Source organism: Notechis scutatus, chromosome 10 (assembly GCF_049901735.1).
Source record: "Notechis scutatus isolate UNSWTSFEM ecotype Mainland chromosome 10, rNotScu1.2, whole genome shotgun sequence".
In the NCBI taxonomy this organism is placed as follows: Eukaryota; Metazoa; Chordata; class Lepidosauria; order Squamata; family Elapidae; genus Notechis; species Notechis scutatus.
In genome coordinates, this window is record NC_142018.1 from 22,396,657 (window position 1) to 22,417,809 (window position 21,153).

The 21,153-nt window shown below is 50.5% G+C and overlaps 1 protein-coding gene and 1 long non-coding RNA gene across 5 annotated transcripts in view; one reads left to right on the plus strand and one right to left on the minus strand.

Moving 5' to 3' along the window:
* Nucleotides 1-123: 123 nt before the first annotated feature.
* On the plus strand, nt 124-3,155 carry LOC148129779 (uncharacterized). Its single transcript, XR_015750736.1, has 2 exons — nt 124-190; nt 257-3,155. It is a non-coding gene; the product is annotated as an uncharacterized LOC148129779 (long non-coding RNA).
* A 2,830-nt stretch (nt 3,156-5,985) lies between these two features.
* HTR2C (5-hydroxytryptamine receptor 2C) overlaps nt 5,986-21,153 on the minus strand; it is a 74,639-nt gene continuing 59,471 nt past the window's right edge. For 3 of the 4 annotated variants that reach the window (XM_087972287.1, XM_087972288.1, XM_087972289.1), the window contains exons 2-4: nt 14,883-15,525; nt 8,520-8,720; nt 5,986-6,885 (exon numbers count right to left, since the gene is read on the minus strand). In XM_087972287.1, the coding sequence (XP_087828413.1) occupies nt 6,065-6,885; nt 8,520-8,720; nt 14,883-15,264 (1,404 nt within the window). In that variant the 5' untranslated portion in view covers nt 15,265-15,525 and the 3' untranslated portion in view covers nt 5,986-6,064. The remainder of the gene's footprint in view (nt 6,886-8,519; nt 8,721-14,882; nt 15,526-21,153) is intronic. The other variant, XM_087972290.1, reaches the window with a different exon arrangement.

Genomic DNA, 21,153 nt, shown 5'->3' on the forward strand with positions numbered 1-21,153 from the left:
AACTTCATTGTTCAATCATTTGTTGTTGTTGTTGTTGTTGTTGGATGAGGAAGAAAGATGAGCAGCCTTGATAGCTGCCCTCCCTCCCACACACACCCCCACACCCCGGGGAGCGATTCCAGTCCCTCGTGTGTTGTGGTTGGAACCCCTGACTGCCAGTCCCTCTCTGCCCAGTGTTGTTGCCAAGGGTGTGTGTGTGTGTGTGTGTGTGTGTAAGTGGAAAGGAGATAAAGCGGGGGGGGGGGGAGATGGGAAGGAGAAATGGTGTGTGTGTGTGTGTTTGCATGAGAACTCCAGTGGTGTCATCTCTAGTAGTCTCTTCCATTGCCACCTTTCAAGAGAGCAGCCAGTATTGCAAGCTACACACACACACACACACACACACACACACACACGTGTTCTTTCAGTGTTGCTGTTCCTTTTGGGAGCTGTTTTAGGCCCGTTGGGGGGGCTCGAGAGAGAGACCCCCAAGTTCCATCCAGAGTCCTCCCCTCCCTCCCTCCCCCACAAGAAGGGAGCCCCTCGGAGGGCGCCTGCCCCGGGGCGTTTGGGGAATGCCTGGAAATAAGCTTTGCGTTGCTCCCCTTCGTAGCGATTTAAGGTTCAGGGTTTGCCTGGAGGCCCCTTCGGTTGGACTGAGTTGCCTTTTCTCGTTGGAATTATTAAGAAATCAAATTCTTTGCACTTTTTTTTTTTTTTTTTGGGCAGCCCAAGGAATTTTCCCGTTAGTTGAACGAAGCATGTGGCGGGATTGCGGTGACCGTCGTAGAGCTACACAGCGATCCCTCCCACACACACACCCCATGTGAAAAGTGAGGCTGGGCACCGCTTTCCCCATTGCGGCAGGGCTGGTGGGAGCCCCTCGATGGAGTGGGAAACCTACTGAACCCCAGGGAAGCTTTTCAAGAGGTTTTTAATTGAATTCTTATTTCCATTTCAGGACAAAAGCTCAGAAAAGACAGGAAAATTTTCTCTCGGGGTTGCTTTGGGGTAGAGATCTATTCGCCAGGGCAGTTTGCCTTCTCTTCCCAGTGAACACACATCTTACCAGTCTAACTCCATATATTAAAAAAGGGGGAGGGAGAAAACAAGGCAGAGCGGAGGAGTTCAGCCCCATTTGAAGAGACAAGGTGAGGAGGGGGTGTCATTCATAGGTGTGACACCTGCATACAGGTGAATTTTGGAGAGGCAGAAAATCCTGCCTCGTGGGGGCAGAGTGACTCTGGCAGATGCCTGCTAAGCAAGACTTAAATCCAATTTTTTTTTTTGGTCTGGGTTGCCCCAGCGCCAATTATTTCTGGCCTTGTGTTCCTTGAGACCAGGACAGGCCTGTTGAAACTTGAGCTGCCTTGCTGGAGGCAGCGAGGAGAGGGCCGTTTTGGGAAAGGCCCTGGCTTGTCTCTGGGTTCTGCAGCCTAAACTTTCTTTTCCTGCCATTGTTCCTTGCAGGAGAGCAAAGCTCCCTCAGCGGGCAACTCGGGCAGGGCTGTTGGCCGTCTTTTGCACAGTAGATGGTGAGACTCTAAAAGGAGGCAGCAGAGGGGTTTGGGTAAGGGGGGGCTTCTTCTCATTCCTCCACCGTCAGAGCCTGGTGGGGAGGCCCATGGAGGCTTCTGAAGACTTGTGGACTTCCATTCCCATGCTGGCTGGGGAATCCTGGGCACGGAAGTCCCCCGAGTCTTAAAGTGGCCACGGTTGGAGACCCCTGTCCTAAGGTACGCCGTGCCAGGGACGGGGCCCTAACTGGGCATCAGCTTCCAGCCTGTTCTAAGACGGGAGGGGGGGTGTGTGTGTGTGTGTGTGTGTGTCGAAGGCAGAAGTGTTTGTGTAAAGGCTCCTTCCCGACTTCTGCTAAATGTCCTTGGGGTGGGGGTGGGGGGTGACTTTTGGAATTCTTGAAGTCTCCTTCCTCCATTTGTTCTGCATTAAAATGCAATTGTGAGCCCGTGTTCAATTAAAATGCATGAAATGATTTGTCTATATTTAGATCAGCCTCCCCCAGTTGATTGTTCTCTGTATAGATTGGCATTCAGTTGCCCTAACCTTCCACCTGTGCAGGCCTATGGCTTCTTCGGGGTGCCTGACTGGGAAAATTTGGTCTTTAGGTATTTATTGGTTTTTGTTATTGGTTGGTTTAGATGTTTTTTTAAGGTTGCGGTTGCTGGGATTTTTAATTCCTTCGAAATAAAAAGGATGGCCCCCTATCTTAAGAATAAAAGGTACCGAAAAATAGAAGTAAATTAAATTTTTAGTTCTCCCTCACTCCCTTTCCCCAGGCACTGGGTAAGTAAAGCAAAGTCATATCACGTGTGTGTGTGCGTGTGTGTGTGTGTGTGTGTGTGGGCTCCATGTATTAATTCCCTTTATTTTGTTTTTACCTGAATCTGATTTTCCTGCCCTCTCCCTTTATAAAATTTTCTCTTCTCACTATCTGGCCTCCGTACGATTCTCGTGCAGAGGAGAATGCCTGGGATGTCCAGGAGTTCCTAAGTCATATAGTTAACAGATAAAGGCAATAAATAAATAACCCGCTCTTAAAATGGGTTGATTATGAAACCAGCACTGCCCTCCAGTCCCGCGTCACGTGGGCTTCGTTCTCGGGCCGCGACGGTTCCTTCCGTCTGTGGGGTTCCAGCAGCACCGCCAGCCCAGCCATGTCGATGCTCAGTTGTGACGGGGTTAAGCAGAGATGTGCAAACTGTTGAATGATCTGTGGACCCTCCCTGGACCACAAAGGGTCCGGGGGACGAGTTTTGTGTCTGTGGGTGTCATTTTTTATAAAAACAAAGTATGACTTAATTGTTATCCATTCCTCTTGTATTTCCTTTCTTTAATTCCTGATCCGAGCCAAATTCACACACACTCACACGGTTGCTCTTTTGATATGCATAAATGCAAGCCAGGAACTCTTTTTCTTTTCTTTTGTGTCTGTCCCCGTGTGCCATTCCTGCTTCTTTCCTGTCCTCGCCAGTCGGTGCCCTCATCACTACGCATCTCTTTGGACGCTTTCTGGATTTCTTCTTGCTGGAGCTTCCAACACCCACCTTTCCTGGAACCCGTTTTGTTTCCTTTTGTACAGAGTTTTCTATTGAAATCTGCATGGATAAACCTAATGTACATACTCTGTGTATAAAATGAAGTCTTTCGTAATTCTCCCCTGGCGTTGCGTGTTCTGTCGCTTTGGGTTCCACCTTTTGCCTGGATGGTTGCAGCAAAGCTGCAGGCAGGGGACACAAATGGCTGGGGGAGGCGGGGGGAGGTCCGGCCCGAAGCAAGCCGCCTTCCCCTGTTTAGGGGGGATCCGTGCTGGGTTTCTAACTGATCCAATCCTGCTCTAAAGAGTCCCTTAGAGAAAGATTTGGCCTCCCTGGGTTTCACCCCTGGGGTTTCTTCCCTCCCTGTTCCTGTTTCGGTTGTTGTTTCCCCCACAATGACAACCTTGTGAAAGAGAAGCCAGGAGGAGGAACCACGGCTCAGCCAGGGACCATTCCGGCTGCTTTGGACGTTGAATGAGGTTGCTACCCACCTGCCTTGGCTGGGCATGCTTAGCCCATGGACGCCTATTCCTTTGTGCCTGCCTGCTTTCACCAAGGGCTGAACATTTGGAGCTGCAGCAATCAATCGGAAGGGAGCTGGAAGGGAGCTCAGAGGTCATCTAGTCCAGCCCCCCTGCTCAGGCAGGAGAACCCACACAATTTGAGACCAGTGGCTGTCCAGGCTCTTCTTCAAAAGCCACCAATGATGGAGTCCCCACAACTTCTGTTCCACTGGTTAATAGTTCTCACGGTTAGGAGGTTTCTGGTTAATTCCAGGTTGCTCCTCTCCGTGGCGAGTCTCCCTCTTGTTTCTTGCCTTTTGATGCTTTGGAAAATAAGTTGACCCTCCTCATCTTCTTTGGGGCAGCCTCTCAAACATTGGAAGGCTGCTATCATGTCCTGTCATAGTGGGGGGACCCCCCCAACCCAGGAAAACAAAAGGGGAGTGAGAAGAGCCACGTAGGGCTGGGAAGAAGGCGGCTGCTTCTGCAATTAACATTCTTTGTCCCCTCTCTGCTGCCAGAAAGCCAAGGCGGGGGAGGTCTTTGAAGCCCCCCTTGGGGCCTTCATGCTCTGCCTGACTCCTGGCAGCCGAGATTCCTCCCCCCCCCCCCAGGATGCTCAGGGGTCAGCTTGGCAGGTCCAGGGAGGAGGGCGTGGGTATTCCGCTGTAGACCGCAGGGCATGAAGGGAGAAGGAGAAATGGTTTCCTTGAGAGAAGTCGGGGAATCTTTCATCAGATTCTGGGAAACCCCTTTCCCAAATAAACCTGACGTCCCTCTCCGCCGTTTTGCCAAATGGGCAGAGTTGGTTGGCTGAGGTCAAGGCTTCTGGGATCTCCAGGCAGGAGGGTCCCTGATGCGGGGGGCGTTCTTCCTGTTTTAGTCGCAATCCGAAGGCTGCCTCTTGAGGAGCAGGGATAACCCTCTGTTGTGGTTAGTCGGCAGCAGGTGCGGACGGCTGAGGAGAGCGAGGACTCAAATGAGGGGCCGGGACCATTAGGGAGTGGATTGCTGCCTTCAGAGATTGGTGGGGGGAGCTGGCAGCAGCGATGAGGAGGTTCCCGAGGAGCCTGTGCCAAGTGCACATGCACAAAGGATTGCTCGCAGGAAAGAGCAGCTACAACAGCACGGGTGACTCGGGAGTAAGGCTGCAAGGGAATGGCCCCTCCTTCAAGAAGATAAAAGCCAGCTGTAAATCAGACGTTCTTTGTAGGAAGCAAAAACGTTTTGAAACTCAGCCTCGTGGACATTACAGTATCTTAAGTTGGTATTTTAAGACTCCTGTGTTGTGAAATATTTCTTATTTGTGATTCTTGGCAGCCTCGCACAGTTTTGGCGAGGCTGGTGCTTATCAAAGTTAGTTAGTTTGCAGCAGCCTTTTAACCGGGGATTCGTAAGAGTCATTAAAAGGTTTCTGTTCCCTTTGGTTCGTGTTTGTTTTATTGGAAAAGGGTTTGGGTCAGAACAGCCTCCCTCCAGCCTGGTGAAAGGAGACCATCCCCACGTCCTGTTCTAGGAGAACCCCAGAAGTCAACCAGGTACGGCAAGAAGGTCCTGAATCTCGGCTGTTTTGAGTTGGAGAGAGCTGGGGACGCCTCTCCTTTCCCACCCTGCGGGATTCCATGAACCTTAATCCCCTTCTCCTATTCCCGGTCTTCAAAGGGAAAAGTTGAAAAGCCCCCCCATCTGCTTGTTGTCCTTATAACTTTCCCTCTTTTCACCTCCTTCCTGCATTGCGGCCACACCACATGTGTTCGTGGGTGCTATAACAAGGTATGCCAAATATTCTTTGGGGGGGAAGGCCAGCAAAATGCCTTGGCCTGTGGGTGGAGCACCTTTCCTGAGGGACCCCCATTCTCCAGAACAAGGGTCTCCAACCTTGGAAACATTAAGACTTGTGGACTTCAACTCCCAGAATTCCCCAGACAGCATCCCTGTGCTTGTAGCACAGAGGTCTCCAAACTTGGCATCTTTTAAGACTTGTGGACTTCCAGAACTCCCAGAATTCTCAGTCAGGTTTCTCCAGCAGCGATGCAATATTGGCATTTGGCAGGTTGGAGACCACTTCCCAACTATCACCTGTCCAGGGGTGCAGGCAAGAAGATGGAAATCCAAGGTTTTCTTGGAGTACCCCGATAAGAAATGTTGACATCTCCAAGCCCAAATCCCTTTATTTTATATATGACTTACTCATAACTGACCACTGAGACCCGACAGGGGGGAAAAGATTAAAAAGAAAAAAGAAAATCCACCTGAGATTAATGGTATTTTGTTCATGCACCAGAATGAAAATAACAATTTCATAAGCAAAAGATGCCGTTTTGCAGGGAGACCCACCTGCTCCCTTCCCCACAACCGAGACAGGTTCTGATTTTAAGAATGGCACAAAACAATGAACTACAAGTAAGAAAGAAAGCGGAAATGAAAAAAGAAAGAAAGAAAAAGGGTTTGTTCGTGATGCCGTATTTACATTGTTCTTTGACTAGCAGGAACACTGTTCGTAGCTGCGAGTAGAAGCGTGTGAGTTTACACACGGCTTGTTTTTTCCCCGCTGCAGCTGTTGATGGAGATCTCCGGGGTCCCTGCATGCATTTCCAACGCTGTCTCCATCTCGTCCAGCTCCATGCTGTTGAGTTCATGGCGGTAACTGTTCAAGTTGAGATCCTTGCTGTAGAAGGCGGTGGAGGAGATGTTGGGGCACTGGCTGTGCAGCTGGGAGGCCCTTTTGCTGCTCTCGTAGTGGCACCGGATGTAGTTAGAGAAAGCCCTGCGGTAGGTCTTGTTGAAGAGGGTGTACACGAGGGGGTTGACCCCCGAGCAGATGTAGCCCACCCAAACAAACACGTCCAGAAGCTCACGGAGGACCGCCTGGTCACAGGCCTCCTGGCAGAGGACGGACATGATGTTGGTGATAAAAAACGGGCACCACATAACCAGGAACAAAAAAAAGACGATCCCCAAGACCTTGGAGGCCCTGCGTTCGTTGTTGATGGACTGCATGGTGCCCTTCCGGAAAAGGACTCCTTCCTTGTTGACCGGAGAGTTTAAGTGGGAAGCCGCCTCGTGGTTCTGCAGCATGGAGAGGTTCTCCACGTTGGGGTCCTTCCTCAGGCAGCTGATGCTGCTCCTCCTCGGCTTGAGGGGCTCCCCGTAGAGGAAGAGGGAGGCCTGCTTCTGCAGCACCTGGATGGTCAGGCAGTAGGCAACCACCATGATCATCAGGGGGATGAAGAAGGCCACGAAGGAGCCGATGAGGACAAAGTTTTCGTCGTTCAGGACACAGCTTCCGTTCACAAAGACCCGGGAATCGTCTTGCAAGCCAATGACTGGGATGGGCAGGGAAATACCTGGAGGAGAAGACATGCCAAGAAGAAAGACCATCAAGAGAAGCAGACGGAGAAAAAGGCTGCTCCTTTCATTGGATGGGTGGCCTTGAATCCTTATGACTGGGGCATTGTCAGAGTGACCAGCCCCCGAGAGCTCCCTCTGTCAAAGGAAATGAAGGGGTCCAGGGGGAACTGGGGAAAGAGTGACTTTGGGTCAGCTTGGAGATGTTTAATGAAATGGCCAAGATACACCTGCATTTTCCCACGGTCCTTTGGTATTGACTCTCCAAGATCCCTCTCTGTCTCCTGACCTTTCCTCAACTTCCTGGCGTCCAGACATTTTGGCAGATGGGCAACTGCGATGGGAGTCCAACGGTCAGTCCAGTAGATAGATCAGACCAGGAATTCAATTCCCTAGAAAGGCTGAATCTATTTTTATTGAGATTGGCTCTAATTAACCGAGTCCTGCACATCTGATTGTGCTTCCCCTTCTTATCCTATCGTGACTTTGATTGCAGAGGTAGAGTTGGCTTACAGGAAAGCCCACCAAACCCAAATAGAGCTATGGGCACCTTTTCCCACGATGAAGTGTGAGCCTTTAGGAGGAAAAGGGTGTGATCTTCCTTGGCTCCACTAGATGGGGCCCATGGCCCTGGTGGGAAGGCGGGAGGCCATCTTGCACTGAAACATTGCTGGCGCCAAATTGGGCTTCGGTCCTGTTTTCCCTATGCAGCTCAGGAGCCCACCGGATGCCTCCCTCCCTCTCTTGCGTCCACCCCACCCCCCCCCCATCCTCATCATCTAGAAGCCTTTGTCCCGAAGGCGCTTTTTCAAGAGGAAGATGCTTCACTTCTCATCCAAGAAGTTAATGAAGTCAGAGCTGAAGGTGCTTCTTGGATGAGAAGCAAAGCCCAGTCGCCTCTTGAGAAAAGCACCTTTGGGACAACCGCAACCTGGAAGACAGGGAATCCCCCTAGACAAGAGAAGCCCTTGGGTTTCCTTTGTGGGCTCTCTCTTGACAAGGCAGGCCCAGAGGGAGCAGTTCATTCTTGTGCCCCCAGGGCAAGTGGCCACCCATAGCAAAGGGGGCCAGCTTCGAAGCAAGGAAAGAAAAGGGGCGAGAAGCTGCCACGCGTCACCCTAGAGCCGCGTTTCTCAACCTTGGCAACATGAAAGAGTGTGGGCTTCAGTGCCCAGAATTCTCCAGCCAGGAGTTGAAGTCCACACTTCTTAACGTTGACACGGTTGAGAAATTCTGCTCTAGGCAGCTGCTCGTGGAGCATTGATAGATCAATCGATCGATCGACTGGCTGGCTGGCTGGCTGGCTGGCCGGGCTCCAGCCTATAAATACAAGACTAAGCCTAATAAAACCTAGGTTTAAATCTAGTAGAAGATTGATTGGTTGGCTGAACTGCATCATTTTAAATATACAATACTAAACAGGTAACATGGAAAGGCAACCAAGATTCCTCTTGAACCAACTCTTCCAAGCATTGGAAGGGAAATACTTCTGGTTTTCCGCAGCAATTGATTATCTGCTGTCCTTCAGCCCAGATCACCCAAAGGTCTTAGAACGTCTTGTTTTAGGACGATGGTGATTTTCACCAGAGCTTCCTTGAGGACAAGGCCTCGGTCAACGAGAGGGACCGCTTACCCATCGAAATGGTCCAGACGGCAGCGATCTTCATGATAGCCTTGGTGCGGGAATTGAACCGGCTGTGTTCGATGGGGTTGCGGATGGCGACGTAGCGGTCGAGGGAGATGGCGCAAAGGTGCATGATGGAGGCCGTGGAAAAAAGCACATCTAGGGAAATCCAGATGGGACACAGTTGTTTAGGCAAAGGCCAGGCATAATCTGGAAGAGAGAGAAGGGAGAGGCGAGGAAGGACACATGAGCGGAAGGGGCTTCAGCCCAGAACGGAGGGGGAGAAGGAGGAGGAAAAGGAAGAGGAGGAGGAGGAGGAGGAGGAGGAGGAGGAGGAGGAGGAGGAAATCCCCAGTCACTCAACCACGTTTGGGTACCACACTGGGTGATGCTGAGGCAAAGCGCCTGGCAGGCATGAGGGACCAGCAGGGATCTCCAACCTTGGCCACTTTAAGACTTGTGGACTAACTCCCAGATTCTCAGCCAACCACTTGTGGACTTCAACTCTCAGAATTCTGGGAGTTGAAGTCCACAAGTCTTAAAGTGGCCAAGGTTGGAGACTCCTGCGCTAAAGGATCCAGGAACAGGAACCCTACTTCCCAGACAGGCCGAGGGGAAGAAAACCCACCCAGGAGAAAAGCATCTTCTAGACCAAGGGGGGGCCCCTGACCTTGGCAACTTTAAGACCTGTGGACTACAAGGGTGTGCAGATCGTATCCTAACAGTTGCCGACACCCAGCAGGGGTGATTTGGTGACTGCTTCCTGCTGAGTAGAAAAGAGGCCGCAGGAGGAACCTCATAAGAAACAGCAAGCAGGAGCTTGCCAGAAAAGTTGGCAAGGCCTTGGGTGAGCAACCTGCTCCATCCTTGGGCTGCCAAGCGAACTTAGACAGAAGACACGATGCAGCTTCTTCTGTTCCAAAATGAGGAGTCCAAATCTCTAGGCAACCTTTTGGAATCTGTCCCAAGGTTTAACCTGATTACATGAGAAGCAAAATTGTGCACTGGAAGTTGGGGGCATTTCTTAAATGTAATAAAAGGTTAATGCAAAAAAGCTTCCCGTGTTATGTTTCAGTTTATTTGTTGACTGTCCTGAGGTCATCCAGAGTTTTATTTTGCTATCTTTATCTGTGCTTTATATTCCCCGTTTTTGGCTGTAATAATGAATGGAGAAGGAGGAGGATGAATCTGAAAAAGGAGAGTTTTAACAAGAGAAGCCTTTAAAAAACACAGCCTCCCATTTTCAGCCTTCCAGAGAAGCTTTCTTTCCAAACCACAATTGCTTTGTTGATTTGCAGCGAGGGGCTGCACCTACATATGGCCCCAGACCTCTTTCCAGGGGGCTGCCGTTGTTCTGAGAGGGTCCAGCCTGGGTATTTTCATTCTCCAGGTTCCTTTGAAAGAAAAAAATATGCACAAAAGCCGTTTCAAATCCTTTGTGTTTCAGGAGACAAGCTGGACTGCACATTCCCAGTTTTAAGCATTTCCAAAAGCAGTCTGGAGTTTGTGTGTTTAAACAAAAGAGAAATAAATGATTTAAGGGAATAAATGTAGAATGATGAGCTGTGTCCCAAATACCATCAATCTCTGTAAAACTCGGTCACCTTTGGGAAGCTAAAGCAAACACCTGGGCCCAGCAGAGTCCTCTGAAGTGCCCAAGGCAAGAGGTGAGAAGCCATCAATCAAAGCACCAGAAATAGGAAATTGTTTAAGTCTATGGAAAATTAAACACTTGTCAGTGGGGGGTTTACTCCCTTCCTTTTAAGGCATCTGCTTTCCAGCATCCAAAGGACCCCCCTGAACTGTTGAGAGGAAGGAATGGATTCATTTTCCAGTGAATTCAGAGCCTGGTCTCCTTAATGGCATTTCAGTTTCCTGACAAGGTTGAAAGTCAACTACCGACAAGAACTTGCAGACGGACTGATGGGTCCTCCCCAGCGGCGGGGAGCTCACGCCGCAGCCTGGCAGTTGACAGACGGATGAACTTCAGCTACAATTTGCATTTCTTTACACCCCTGAAGCGTTACAGCCAGGCGTGCATTCGATTCTGGTTGCTCGGGTGTGCCAGACTCCCTCATTTCCTTTTTTGTACCCATCGCCTAATTACTCCTGGGATACTTGTGGCTTTCATCCTTAATTCCCCCCCCTCCCCGCGCTCTCATTTGCTCTGGCCCATCACTGGTTTTGGCACAGGGCGAGACCAAGTGTCAAGGGTGCAAGGAGGCAATTCCAGATGGAAGCTGTGAAAAAGAACTAACCCAACGGAGGCCCCCAGGCATCACGTGGAAGCATCAGGGGAGGGTTTCAGACAGCCAGGAGTTGGGTCGGTGGGGGACAGAGGATTCCAGCAGATCCACAGCGGCTCCAGTTCCTCCTCATGAATTGGAGAAGAAGATGCTCCCCTGCTAGCTTGGAGTTCTCCCTTCTGACTAAAGGAGATGATGGTGTCTCCTTCAGGGATGGACCCAAGCGTTTCCTTCTCCCGTCAGCCCTGGGTTTTCTTCTTTGGTGGCTGGTGGCCCTCCAAGACTGCAGATTTTCCCCAGCCTAAGTAGGAGCCCAGGTCCCATTTCTCTGCAGACCAGGGACTGAGCCAAGAGAATGCCTTGAGGAGGAGGAGGAGGATCCTTGTGCCGCTCATGGTGGCGGCTGCTCTGCAGGGTTTCAAGGGCACCAGTTGAGCAGACCTGCCTGCAAATCCCGGCGAATGAGCAGATGTTCTACAACTCAGGTGCTCCCTCTTTTATCCCTCAGAGCAAAGTGACACATCTGTGGACCTGCTGCTAGAAATAACCCAGCCCTGTTTCATTTCTTGTCTTTACTGCTTTGCAGTGCTTGGGGTGTTGTTGTTGTTGTTTTTTCAAAGAAAAGGGGAAATGCCTTTTGCTCCCTGGGAGTTGGGTTCGTTTGCTTCTCAACTTCTACCATCTTGAGATGCTTGGACCATCTCACCAAACTCCCCGGCCAACCCTGGAGCCCCCACACCTTCAGAAGGCAACGGGGCTGAGATGTTTCCTTCAGAGGCACAGGGGATTCCTTTGCTTTTTAAACCACACCCACGAGGCCTTTCACACCCTTAAACCTGAGAAGGAGACTATGTGCAAACTGTGTGTGTGTCGGGGGTGGGGGTGGGGGCAGTTCTCGCTAGAAGCGAATGCAAGCACAGCTCTGAAACAACCGTTTTCACAGGGATGGGACTCCCTTGTCAGATCTGGGCTGGCTCTCCATTTGGTGCAGGAAAAACCTGGAGGGGTTGAGAAGCAGGTGTGACTTTGCTTTCCCCGTTGCTCTTGATTAAGGTGGCGTTTCAGTCCCTCTGAGAGAAGAGGAGAGAGCAGGTTCCCACCGTGTGTCCCCCTTGGGGGAGAAGCAAGGCCCCCTGTCTTAAGGAGATGCCTGACCGGGAAATATCCCTTCCCTTCGGCCCAACTCTTTCCTCGGTGGTCTTCCCAAGTTCTGCTCCCCTCCCTTGGCAGCATGAGCTGAGACGCCATCTTAGCCCCAATCTAGAGAGACAGGAGGAGCCTTGAGCAGCTTCCCTCAAGCTTGGCCACTTTTAAGCTATGTGGACTTGAACTCCCAGAATTCTCCTACTATGCTGGCTGGGGGAATTCTGGGAGTTGAAACTGACGCAGCTTAAAGAAGTTACACAATGACCAGGGAGGGCCTCGGTGTGTGAATCAACTTATCAGCAAAATATCTGGAGGTACCTGGCATGTTAACGCTCTGCATCTATTCCCAAGAGGAAACTGGGGAGTTACAAGACGTGAGGGTGAAAAAGAAGAGCGGCCCAGCCCCAATTTAGAGCACAAAACCTTCCTTTTTTTGTGGAGTCAGCCCTCAGTTGCTGCTGCCTTCAGCACAAACAGGCCCCAGGTGATGTGTGCCGAGTTTGTTTTGAAAAGCAAAAACGTTTATGGCGGATATTCTGGCTTCCCAAGCCGGGGAAGTAATTGGGTATTTTTGGAGTGACTCCAACCTGTTCTTTTGCTTGCGGGAATCTTTCAACGTTTAAAAACAAAACAATGATCAATAAACACAAGAGAGCAATAAAAAGAGCAGCATGAAGCCAGGTGAGACAACTAAAGGCAAAAGGCATGTGAGGCTGGAGGGGGCTAAAGGGGGCATTTCCTTGCTTTTGGCTTGGGACCGTCTTCTGGTCCAGTCGTGGATGACCCTCTTTCTCCAGCCCCAAGGCTGTTATTGTGGGGAGGAGGAGGAGCTATAGATACTGCCTTGAGCTCCTGCAGGGAAGATAAGATTGTTTTTTTAAAAATGGCTGATAATTAGACCAGTTAACCAGTTAGCACAACCCACTGAAGTGTAGTCTACCCAACCAGATTGGATTTACCTCTTGGCCCACCCAACATTTAGCCAAGCACATTTTGGTCTTGTGCGTTGTACAAAATCAGTTGGGTGTGGAAGAAAGGCAGGGAGGCAGATCCCCAATCAAATTAAAAAATTGGATCCCGATGTTCCTATCAGATGCAAAGAACCAGGACCATAGGTTGCAGCCTGGATGATGTATTGAAGCCTGTACACAAGAATCTGGTCAACTAACCATCAGCACTAAATTGGCACTGGATAAGGTCAATGAAATTCAAAAGGGGGCTGGACTTGGGTCTCTTGTGGCAACGCTGGGACTCTAAAATGATGACCCATTTTACTCTCCCTCTTCTGCTATGATTCCCGCAGAAGGTACAGCATTCAAGCCAAGAAGATTCCTGGAGTGAAATTCAGATTCTGGGAACTCCACAGACAACATCCATGACATTCCCTTGGCAAGATAACGGAAGCAGTTCATCCTTCTCTTCCTCCAGGATGTTTTTTCAACTTCCAGGATAAGTTTCAGATTTCTGGTGGACTCTCATCCAGGTTAGAGTTTGTATTAAACCCTGCTTAACCTCTGAGGCTCGGTGAGGACTGCCAACTTTTTAACTCATCTAACGAGAGATATTTCAACCTCCTGCTGCTATTATCCGTCTTCTTGTATGTTCTTCCAGAAAGTCAAGATCATTTGAAGACTGAAGAACATTCTGCCCTAATACGTGAGAAAGACTGAAGAACGGTTTGCCAGGAAAACACACAACGTTCCTTCCTTAAGGGCTGGGTCGACTTTCTTGTTCCTGAGATTTCACACTCCCTTCTTGCTTTCCAGGAGTTCAAACTCAACAGTTTTTATCACGTGTCTCCACTTTGGCTTCTATTCATTAGCACAGATTTTTAATTAGTCCTTCAGGATCATCCTGTTGTAAAATACACCTAAGATGCCAAGTGTAACAGTTGACCATTAATAAGACACGAGAGAGGAAGGTGAACGAGTGAAGGCTTCAAAGCTTTGCTCCAACTTCTCTTCCAGGTGGACCTGGGAGCCTCTTTCAAAGGCTCTGCAGCAGGCAAAGGTTGACCTCCGAAATGAAGATCTCGTGTGAGTTTTGCATCCTAGGTAGGTGGCTGAGGAAGACATGAAGGGCAGCAGGGAAAGAGGACATGCCTGCTTTTTAAAGAATGAGCAGTTGTTTCAAGAATTGAGGGAAACTATAAAAGCAGCTCTCCATCCAGCCGTTCTCCAGACATGCCTGCAGTGGGTGTAGCAGCTGCTCTGCAGGACTGCATTTCCCTTCCTCGGTGCAGAATAGTAAGAGTGGGTGGCCCTATCCTGCCGAACTGAAGGGTACCTGATGGGCAGGGCAAAGCAAGGCCAATGGATCCAAGCAGGATCCTTTTCTCCTCTGGAAGGCCCTCCCAAGAGATTGGAAGCAGGACAGGAGTCTAAGCCTCTGGGTGCCCCGTTCCACCCTTCCCACCCTTCTCTTGGCCAACGCCCTTGGCGCAGGGTGTTCAGCCACGAAGAACTGCTTTTCCCAAGTCTCAGTCACATGCAGCAATTGGTCCACTGTTTCCCAACCTGGGCCATTTGAAGATGTGCGGACTTCAACTCCCAGAATTCCACAGCCGGCATGGCATTCTGGGAGTTGAAGTCCACACTTCTGCAAACAGCTCAGGTTGGGAAACACGGAACGAAAGTAAGAGGTGCCACAAAACCCCACTTCTCTCCTGGTGCCCACAAGGGTCCTATTATCTCAGTGTCCCTGGCCCCTTTGAAGACCCACAGATCTGTAGACCATCCCTTGAAGACTCCTGACTCTGGAGCTACCCCAAGCCAGTGCCTCCTGTGCATGCAAAACAGGGCCCCAAAGGGACAGAGCAGGTCCCCTCTCAACCTGATGCCCTTCTGTTCTCAGGCTGGCTGGAGGGGCAGTGGGAACAGCGGTGAAAGAAAGATGGCAACCCTTCCCATGCATTCACTTGAAAGCCACTTGTCTTACAGGGCTACAGCCCTCTTATGGACACCAACAATGGGGCACTTACCATAGAGAATAGTGACCAGAGATACTGGCATCACCAGGATGCCCACCAACATGTCCGCCACAGCCAAGGACATCAGGAAGTAGTTGGTGGCATTTTGGAGCTTCTTCTCCAAGGAGACCGCCATGATAACCAAAATATTCCCACCAATAGTCAAGACGATGATGACCAGAATCAGGAGAGCTGGCCAGTTCTTCTCCTTGATGGACTTCCGAGAGATGTCTGTCCCCATGGAGGAATTCAGGGGATCAGTTGTTGGCAAGCTGTGATTCCCAGTCAAGTTGTGGCTCAGTGGCCAAGCCATCAAGCCGCTGTGCAGGCTGAAGTCCAGAGTGATGGATACGGTGGTCAAGCCAAGAATCCCTCCCCCACTGAGGGCACTCATCCTTTGCACACAGGTGCCTTCCTGTCCTCAGGAGCACCTGCAAACCAATCCCTTTCTCAGAGGGGAGAAGACGGAGGGCAGCCACTGGATGGCCCAGCACTGGCCCAACAAAGGCGCTTGACCTTCCATAGTGGGTGAAAGCTTGTTGAAGCCAGAGTGATGTTCTTCCAGGCTGCCGGACCCCAGAGCTTGGAAAGGTCAGCTGGTGAAGAGCAATGGGATCTTGGCAGCAATACCCAGCGGGTCCTCACGGCCAACATTCTGTGAAAGAGAAAGAAAGAAAGAAAGAAAGAAAGAAAGAAAGAAAGAAAGAAAGAAAGAAAGAAAGAAAGAAAGAAAGAAAGAAAGAAAGAAAGAAAGAAAGAAAGAAAGAAAGAAAGAAAGAAAGAAAGAAAGAAAGAAAGAAAGAAAGAAAGAAAGAAAGAAAGAAAGAAAGAAAGAAAGAAAGAAAGAGGCACCTTCACTTATGCAGCCACTGGGGCAAAACCAGAGGTGTGGTTTCCCCACCAGCCCTGTTCCCACAAGCCTCACTTCTCCCCTCCGGAAGCGCCAAGCCTGTTAGAAGAACCCCCTGGTGGGCCTTCCAAGCGTCCTTGTTCTGTTTGTCTCGTGGACAGCGCCCCACAGAGGAAGGGGGAAGCATCCCGAAGAAGGGGCTCTCCATCGGCAAAGGGCTCAGTCTGGCCCAGAACAGCTTGGCTCCCGCAATCGTTCAAGACACCCCAAAACCTCCCGCGTCCTTCCTGCCGCAGACGGAAGGCAGCTCTTGCCCCAGGGGAAGGCTCAGTCCCGCCACTTCCAAGAGGCCAAAGAAAGCCAGGAAGGAATCATCGCCCTAAATGGAAACGTTTGGGACGTCTGGAAGGAGCTGGAGGAAGAAACGGCAGAGTCATTCAGGAAGGGGGAGAAGTTCGTTTTGGCTAATAAAGTCGGCTGCCAGTCTAATTCCAGGGAAGGGTTGGCATCTAACAAGACCAACAGAGCAGCAAAGGGGGGGGGAGGAGTTGCCCATCACGGCTCTTCCACAAACCAGAGAAAAGGGAGACCAAGCTGAGTGCGTCTCCTGGAGAAGGACGGCTGTTCCGTCTATGCAGGAAGCACTTCAGGGAGGCACCTCCTGGGCACTGGCCTTGCCCAGGTAGCACATATACTGGACACCACGTCCCTCACCCCCAGCTGGCAAAATGGAAGCTGTGGTCCAGGGCCTCCCAAAGACGCTGGCTTGGGGAAAGCCGTGTGGGAGTGGTGGTCCTTCCCCTCCCTCTTCTCTCCCCACCTCTTGGGGGAAGAGCATCGCATCGCTGCAGCAGGAGGCCAGGCCTGGCAGCAAAGCCCAGAGGTTAAATTGAGGTCAGGGGAAGAGCAGGAAGCCTTGAACCCAGGCCTGCTGCCAGCGCCAGGGAGCCGAGGGGGACAGTCCCTTGAGAAGCTGCGACGGCCACTCACTCGCCCGCTCAGAGAGAGGGACCATCTTTGCTTGCAGGCCAGGCCAGCCACGCCCAGCGGACTCTCAGATGCATTCAGCCCTGAAGCTGCTGCAGGCCTGCTAAACCCAGTTACTGAGGCTAACGGGGGTCAAACCTAGCAGAGGGATTCTTACGACTCCAGGGTTTCTTGGAGAAAGAGAGCCGGGTAGAGAAGGGGCATTTGCACAGAGCCATGGCTTTTTTGAAGCCAGCACAAGAACCACCATAGACCCCCACTAAAGCTGGGGAGGGGGGCATTAGAAGAGGTTCTCATTGTCATAATAGAGAGCATATGGAAGAGCTTCTGGTGCATTTTTATGGGGACACTCACACACACAAACACACACACAAGAAGAAACACCCATTTGATTCGGAGGGTTCTTCAGGTTCTACATGCTGGCTGCCAAGTGTCTGAATTTTTATCTGTGACCATGAGGATCAGAGGTGGGATTCAGCTGGTTCTGACCAGTTCTGGAGCACCGGTAGCAGAAATTTTCTGCTCCACCTCCCGAGTCCCAGCTGATCGGCTGGGTCTCCTTTGGTTGCCCTGCACAGGAGAACAGAGCTGGAAAGCAGGTTAGTGGGGTGGGGAGGGAAGGGGGATTTTGCAGTATATCCTTCCCCTGCCACCCCCACCAAGCCACCCCCACCAAGCCACATCCACAGAACCGGTAGTAAAAAAAATTGAATCCCACCACTGATGGTGGGGATACAATGGCATGAGCGCAAGGACCGGTCAGTATTGTTGTAACTCTGGAAAGGGACTAAGCAATGGGTTGCAAATCTCCGTATAATGTTTTGACTTTCCCACCTTCCGTGTGTGAGAGGAGAAAAACTGGGCTTTGAAAACTGCTGCAATTGTATCGGCCTCAGATTGATTAAAAAGGCCCCAAAATGAAAGGATATATCCAAGTGCTGGTGGAAATGATTTCCTAAGCATAATGAAATATTTGTAATCTGCTGTGCCAGCGCTATTTTTCCAACGTGTATCTGCAAAGTAATTAGTTTCAGGAGTTATTTTGGAGTAAGAATATCCTGGACTTTGGGAAACAGGGAACTGAAAGTAGCAGGTAGTAGGAGATTTCATACGTACACGTGAGTATGTGTTAAATGTGTTAACTGGCGATCTGTATGAGGGAACAAGGAAGTCACTCCAGTAAAGTTCCACTTACCGAGGGGCTGTCAGAAGAAAAGGTATAAAAGAAGGAGGTGGGTCTCAAATGATGGCCACTGAGGGTAGCTATTCCTTGCTGGACCTCGCTGCTATCTCTGGACCTCATTGCAATGGGGTTATTGATGAAAGTAACGCTGTAAGATTGTATTGATACGTTGCCTGTTCATGTTCCAAATTGCCCATGAAACAAACCTTGGATTCTAAAGTAAGACTTGTTTTATTGTATTGTTGTTTCCTATTTCTTTTATTGGGGGGCCCTTGGAAGCCTTTTTGGTGGTGGCTCCCTACCTTGGAGGGCCCCACCTTTTCCAAAGCCCTTCCATCCGTTCAGCCTCTTTGCAGGCTTTCAGACTTTCTCCGGTTGCTATTTTTAGTTTCCTAACCGAAGGCTTTTTGCCATAATTGGATTGTTTGATCTGCCTTCTAAAAATGGCTACGTGGATTTAGCGGACTTTTGGAAGTGAGCCTGGGTCCTCCAAAGGACTCGTCTAGGGACGGATGCTCAGGAGAAGGAGCCCCACCTGCACCCAGAAAAGCCATAGCCCGAGGACCCCACCCCATTCCCCAAACTCTCTATCTGAAGGGCCTCTCTTTAAACTCGGTTTTCACTGGGATTTTTCCCCCAATTGCTGGGCCAGCCAGGTTAAGAACCACCTGAAAACTGCCTGGGTGAGTCACCGGAACAAAGAGCAAGAAAATTCAAATCTCTTAAAAATATTCTCATTTCAAGCCAGCATGTTCCGGAATCTGGTTCGGTAACAGGTTGAACCTTTAAGATGGGGGTAACCAACACCATTGTCTTCAACACACCTTCACCTCTGTGGAGGCGAAGTTCTGTTCTTAGCTCATGAAAATGGGCTGAAATCACTACATTAAAAGGAAAGAGGAATGCAATATTCTTGCAATAAACGGGCAAATTATGTACACTTTGCCAACATTAGTTGGGAAATGGTCAATCTCTCTGCTGGACCTTTTCTCCCTTTCCTTAGCTAATTTTCAGCTTAATGGCTTGTAATTCACTTTGGCTTGTAATTGGTGGAACCCCAGTTATTATGTCAGGGTGATCCAGGCTGGATCCCTCCTGTCATGCTGGAGTGCGCACATATGTTGATTTTAGGGGGGGGGGAAGAGACACGGCCAATGCATCCACACACACACACACACACCCCAAGTCCCATCTAAAAAATCTTCCAGAAAGGTTTGAGATCTTGCAGTCAATATCAGCTAATGTCCCAGAGGCAGCGGGTTTCTCACAATTGAGTCTCAAAGAACTGTTGTTATCAGATAATGTTTCTGTCACTTAAAAACAATTAAGAACTTTGACATGCAGAAGGAAAGGTTGCGACAGCATTCTGGGGAATGGATTCTTTTCTTGCTGTGAGAATTGAGTTTCAACCCTGGGAATCACCACTGAAATATCACATTTTTGTCCCCCTTTTGGGCACAGTTCAGATCTCTCTTTCTACTGCAAATACACAAAACAGCTTGTAAACAGACTCCAAGTCACAGCTGACTTCCAAAAATGAGAAGAATCCATGTCCATGGAGCAGCTGCCCCCAACTTTGCTCTCCAAGGTTTTTAAACCTGGAGTCTCCAACTCTGGCAACTTACGACTGGTGGACTTCAACACCCAGAATTCCTCAGCCAGCCATGTCCACAAATCGTAAAGTTGCCAGAGTTGGAGCCCCCAGTTTTAGGACCTGTGGGAGTTTTTGTCTTCCATTTTCCTCCTTTTGCTTCCCAGCTGCTCCTCCAGCCCAAGCAAAGAAGCATTCCCCCGGCTGGCTTCTAGAGCAGGGCCTGGAGACCATGAAGAGCATCCATGTTCCACCAAGAAAGTCCAGGACCTGCCCAGCATGGACAGAACCAGAAGCTGCCTTCAACCAAGTTATGGCTTCCACTGCAGCTTCTCCTGAACTCAGCTCATGACAACATGGTGCTAATGATATGAACTATGTCAGCCAATGACTTCATGTCCATCAGTTGCCCCATGATGTGGTCATCGCCTGGTATGTACCAGATATCTAGGGAAAAGAAGGACTAGGTGTGACATGACAGCGGCCTTCCAGTATTTGAGCGGCTACCCCAAAGAAGAGGGGGACAACTTATTTTCCAAAGAACCAGAAAGTAAGACAAGAAACTATGGATGGAAACTAATCATGGAGAGAAGCAGCTTGGAATTAAGGAAACACTTCCTAATGGTGGGAGCAATCAACCAAGGGAACAGAAGTTGCCTTCAGAATCTGTGGGGGCTTCATCACTGGAGGCTTTTAAGAAACTATTGGACAACCATTTGTTTGGAATGATATAGAGTTTCCTGCTTGAGCAAAGGGTTGGACTAGAAGACCTCCAAGGTCCCTTCCAGCTCTATTCTGATTGACCTACTCTTGGCTTGGTCTCCAAAACAGACCAGGCATAACTACAGAGAAGCACTTAACACTCTGGTGATGCTCAGCTGCAGCCCCCACCCCAAATGCTAGCTTCAAACAGGCAGCGTGGCATCCTGAGCCCCCTTAGGCTGCCCCAGCCCAGATCTGCCCCACTCGGCAATTCTCAGCCTCCAGGGAGGGGGTCCATTCGCCCCTGACGGCCCCCCCGCCATCCCGTCTGAGAGAGCTCGGCTCCCTCGCTTTCTGGCGGCTGCAGGTGCCCCCCTTCCCTCCCCCCCCACCGCCTGAGCTATTGTTGGCTGCCTCTGACGTCAGTGAAGACGGCAGAGCCAAACTTGGAACGTGGTGCTCCCAGTTGTGGCATGAATCAGCGTCCACAAGTTGCGATGATGATGACTGAAGAGCCGAAGTTGTTTTCTTCCTTCCCTTCGGCGGCTCCAGGGGGGCTTCTTCCCCTCCACCAACTGCTGCTCCCGGCAGGTGGACCAGCTTGGCTTTCACGCTGCCAACAGCTGCCGGGCCCTTAAAGCCAGAACGGTAGTCCTGACTCCACGGCAGTCAAAGGGGGCTTGTGAAGAGCCCACCCAGGCGCTGCCGGGGAAGCTGCTTTCCTGGCCCTCCTGTCGCTTCGCCTCCTCGTGCTGCCCACCCACCCAGCTTTCCTGAAGGGTCTGACGGCTGAATCTCTCCCCAGATATCAGCAGGGGGCTTCTCAGCCTCCCCCCTCCCAAGAACGGCCCAGGCCAACACCTGGAGAGCCCCTCCCACTTCCAGGTGTGGGAAGGAACCTCCTCGGCCATCCCAGATCGGCCTCTTTTGAAAGAGCTCATGGGAAGGAGACCAGGGCCCGGCCACTGAC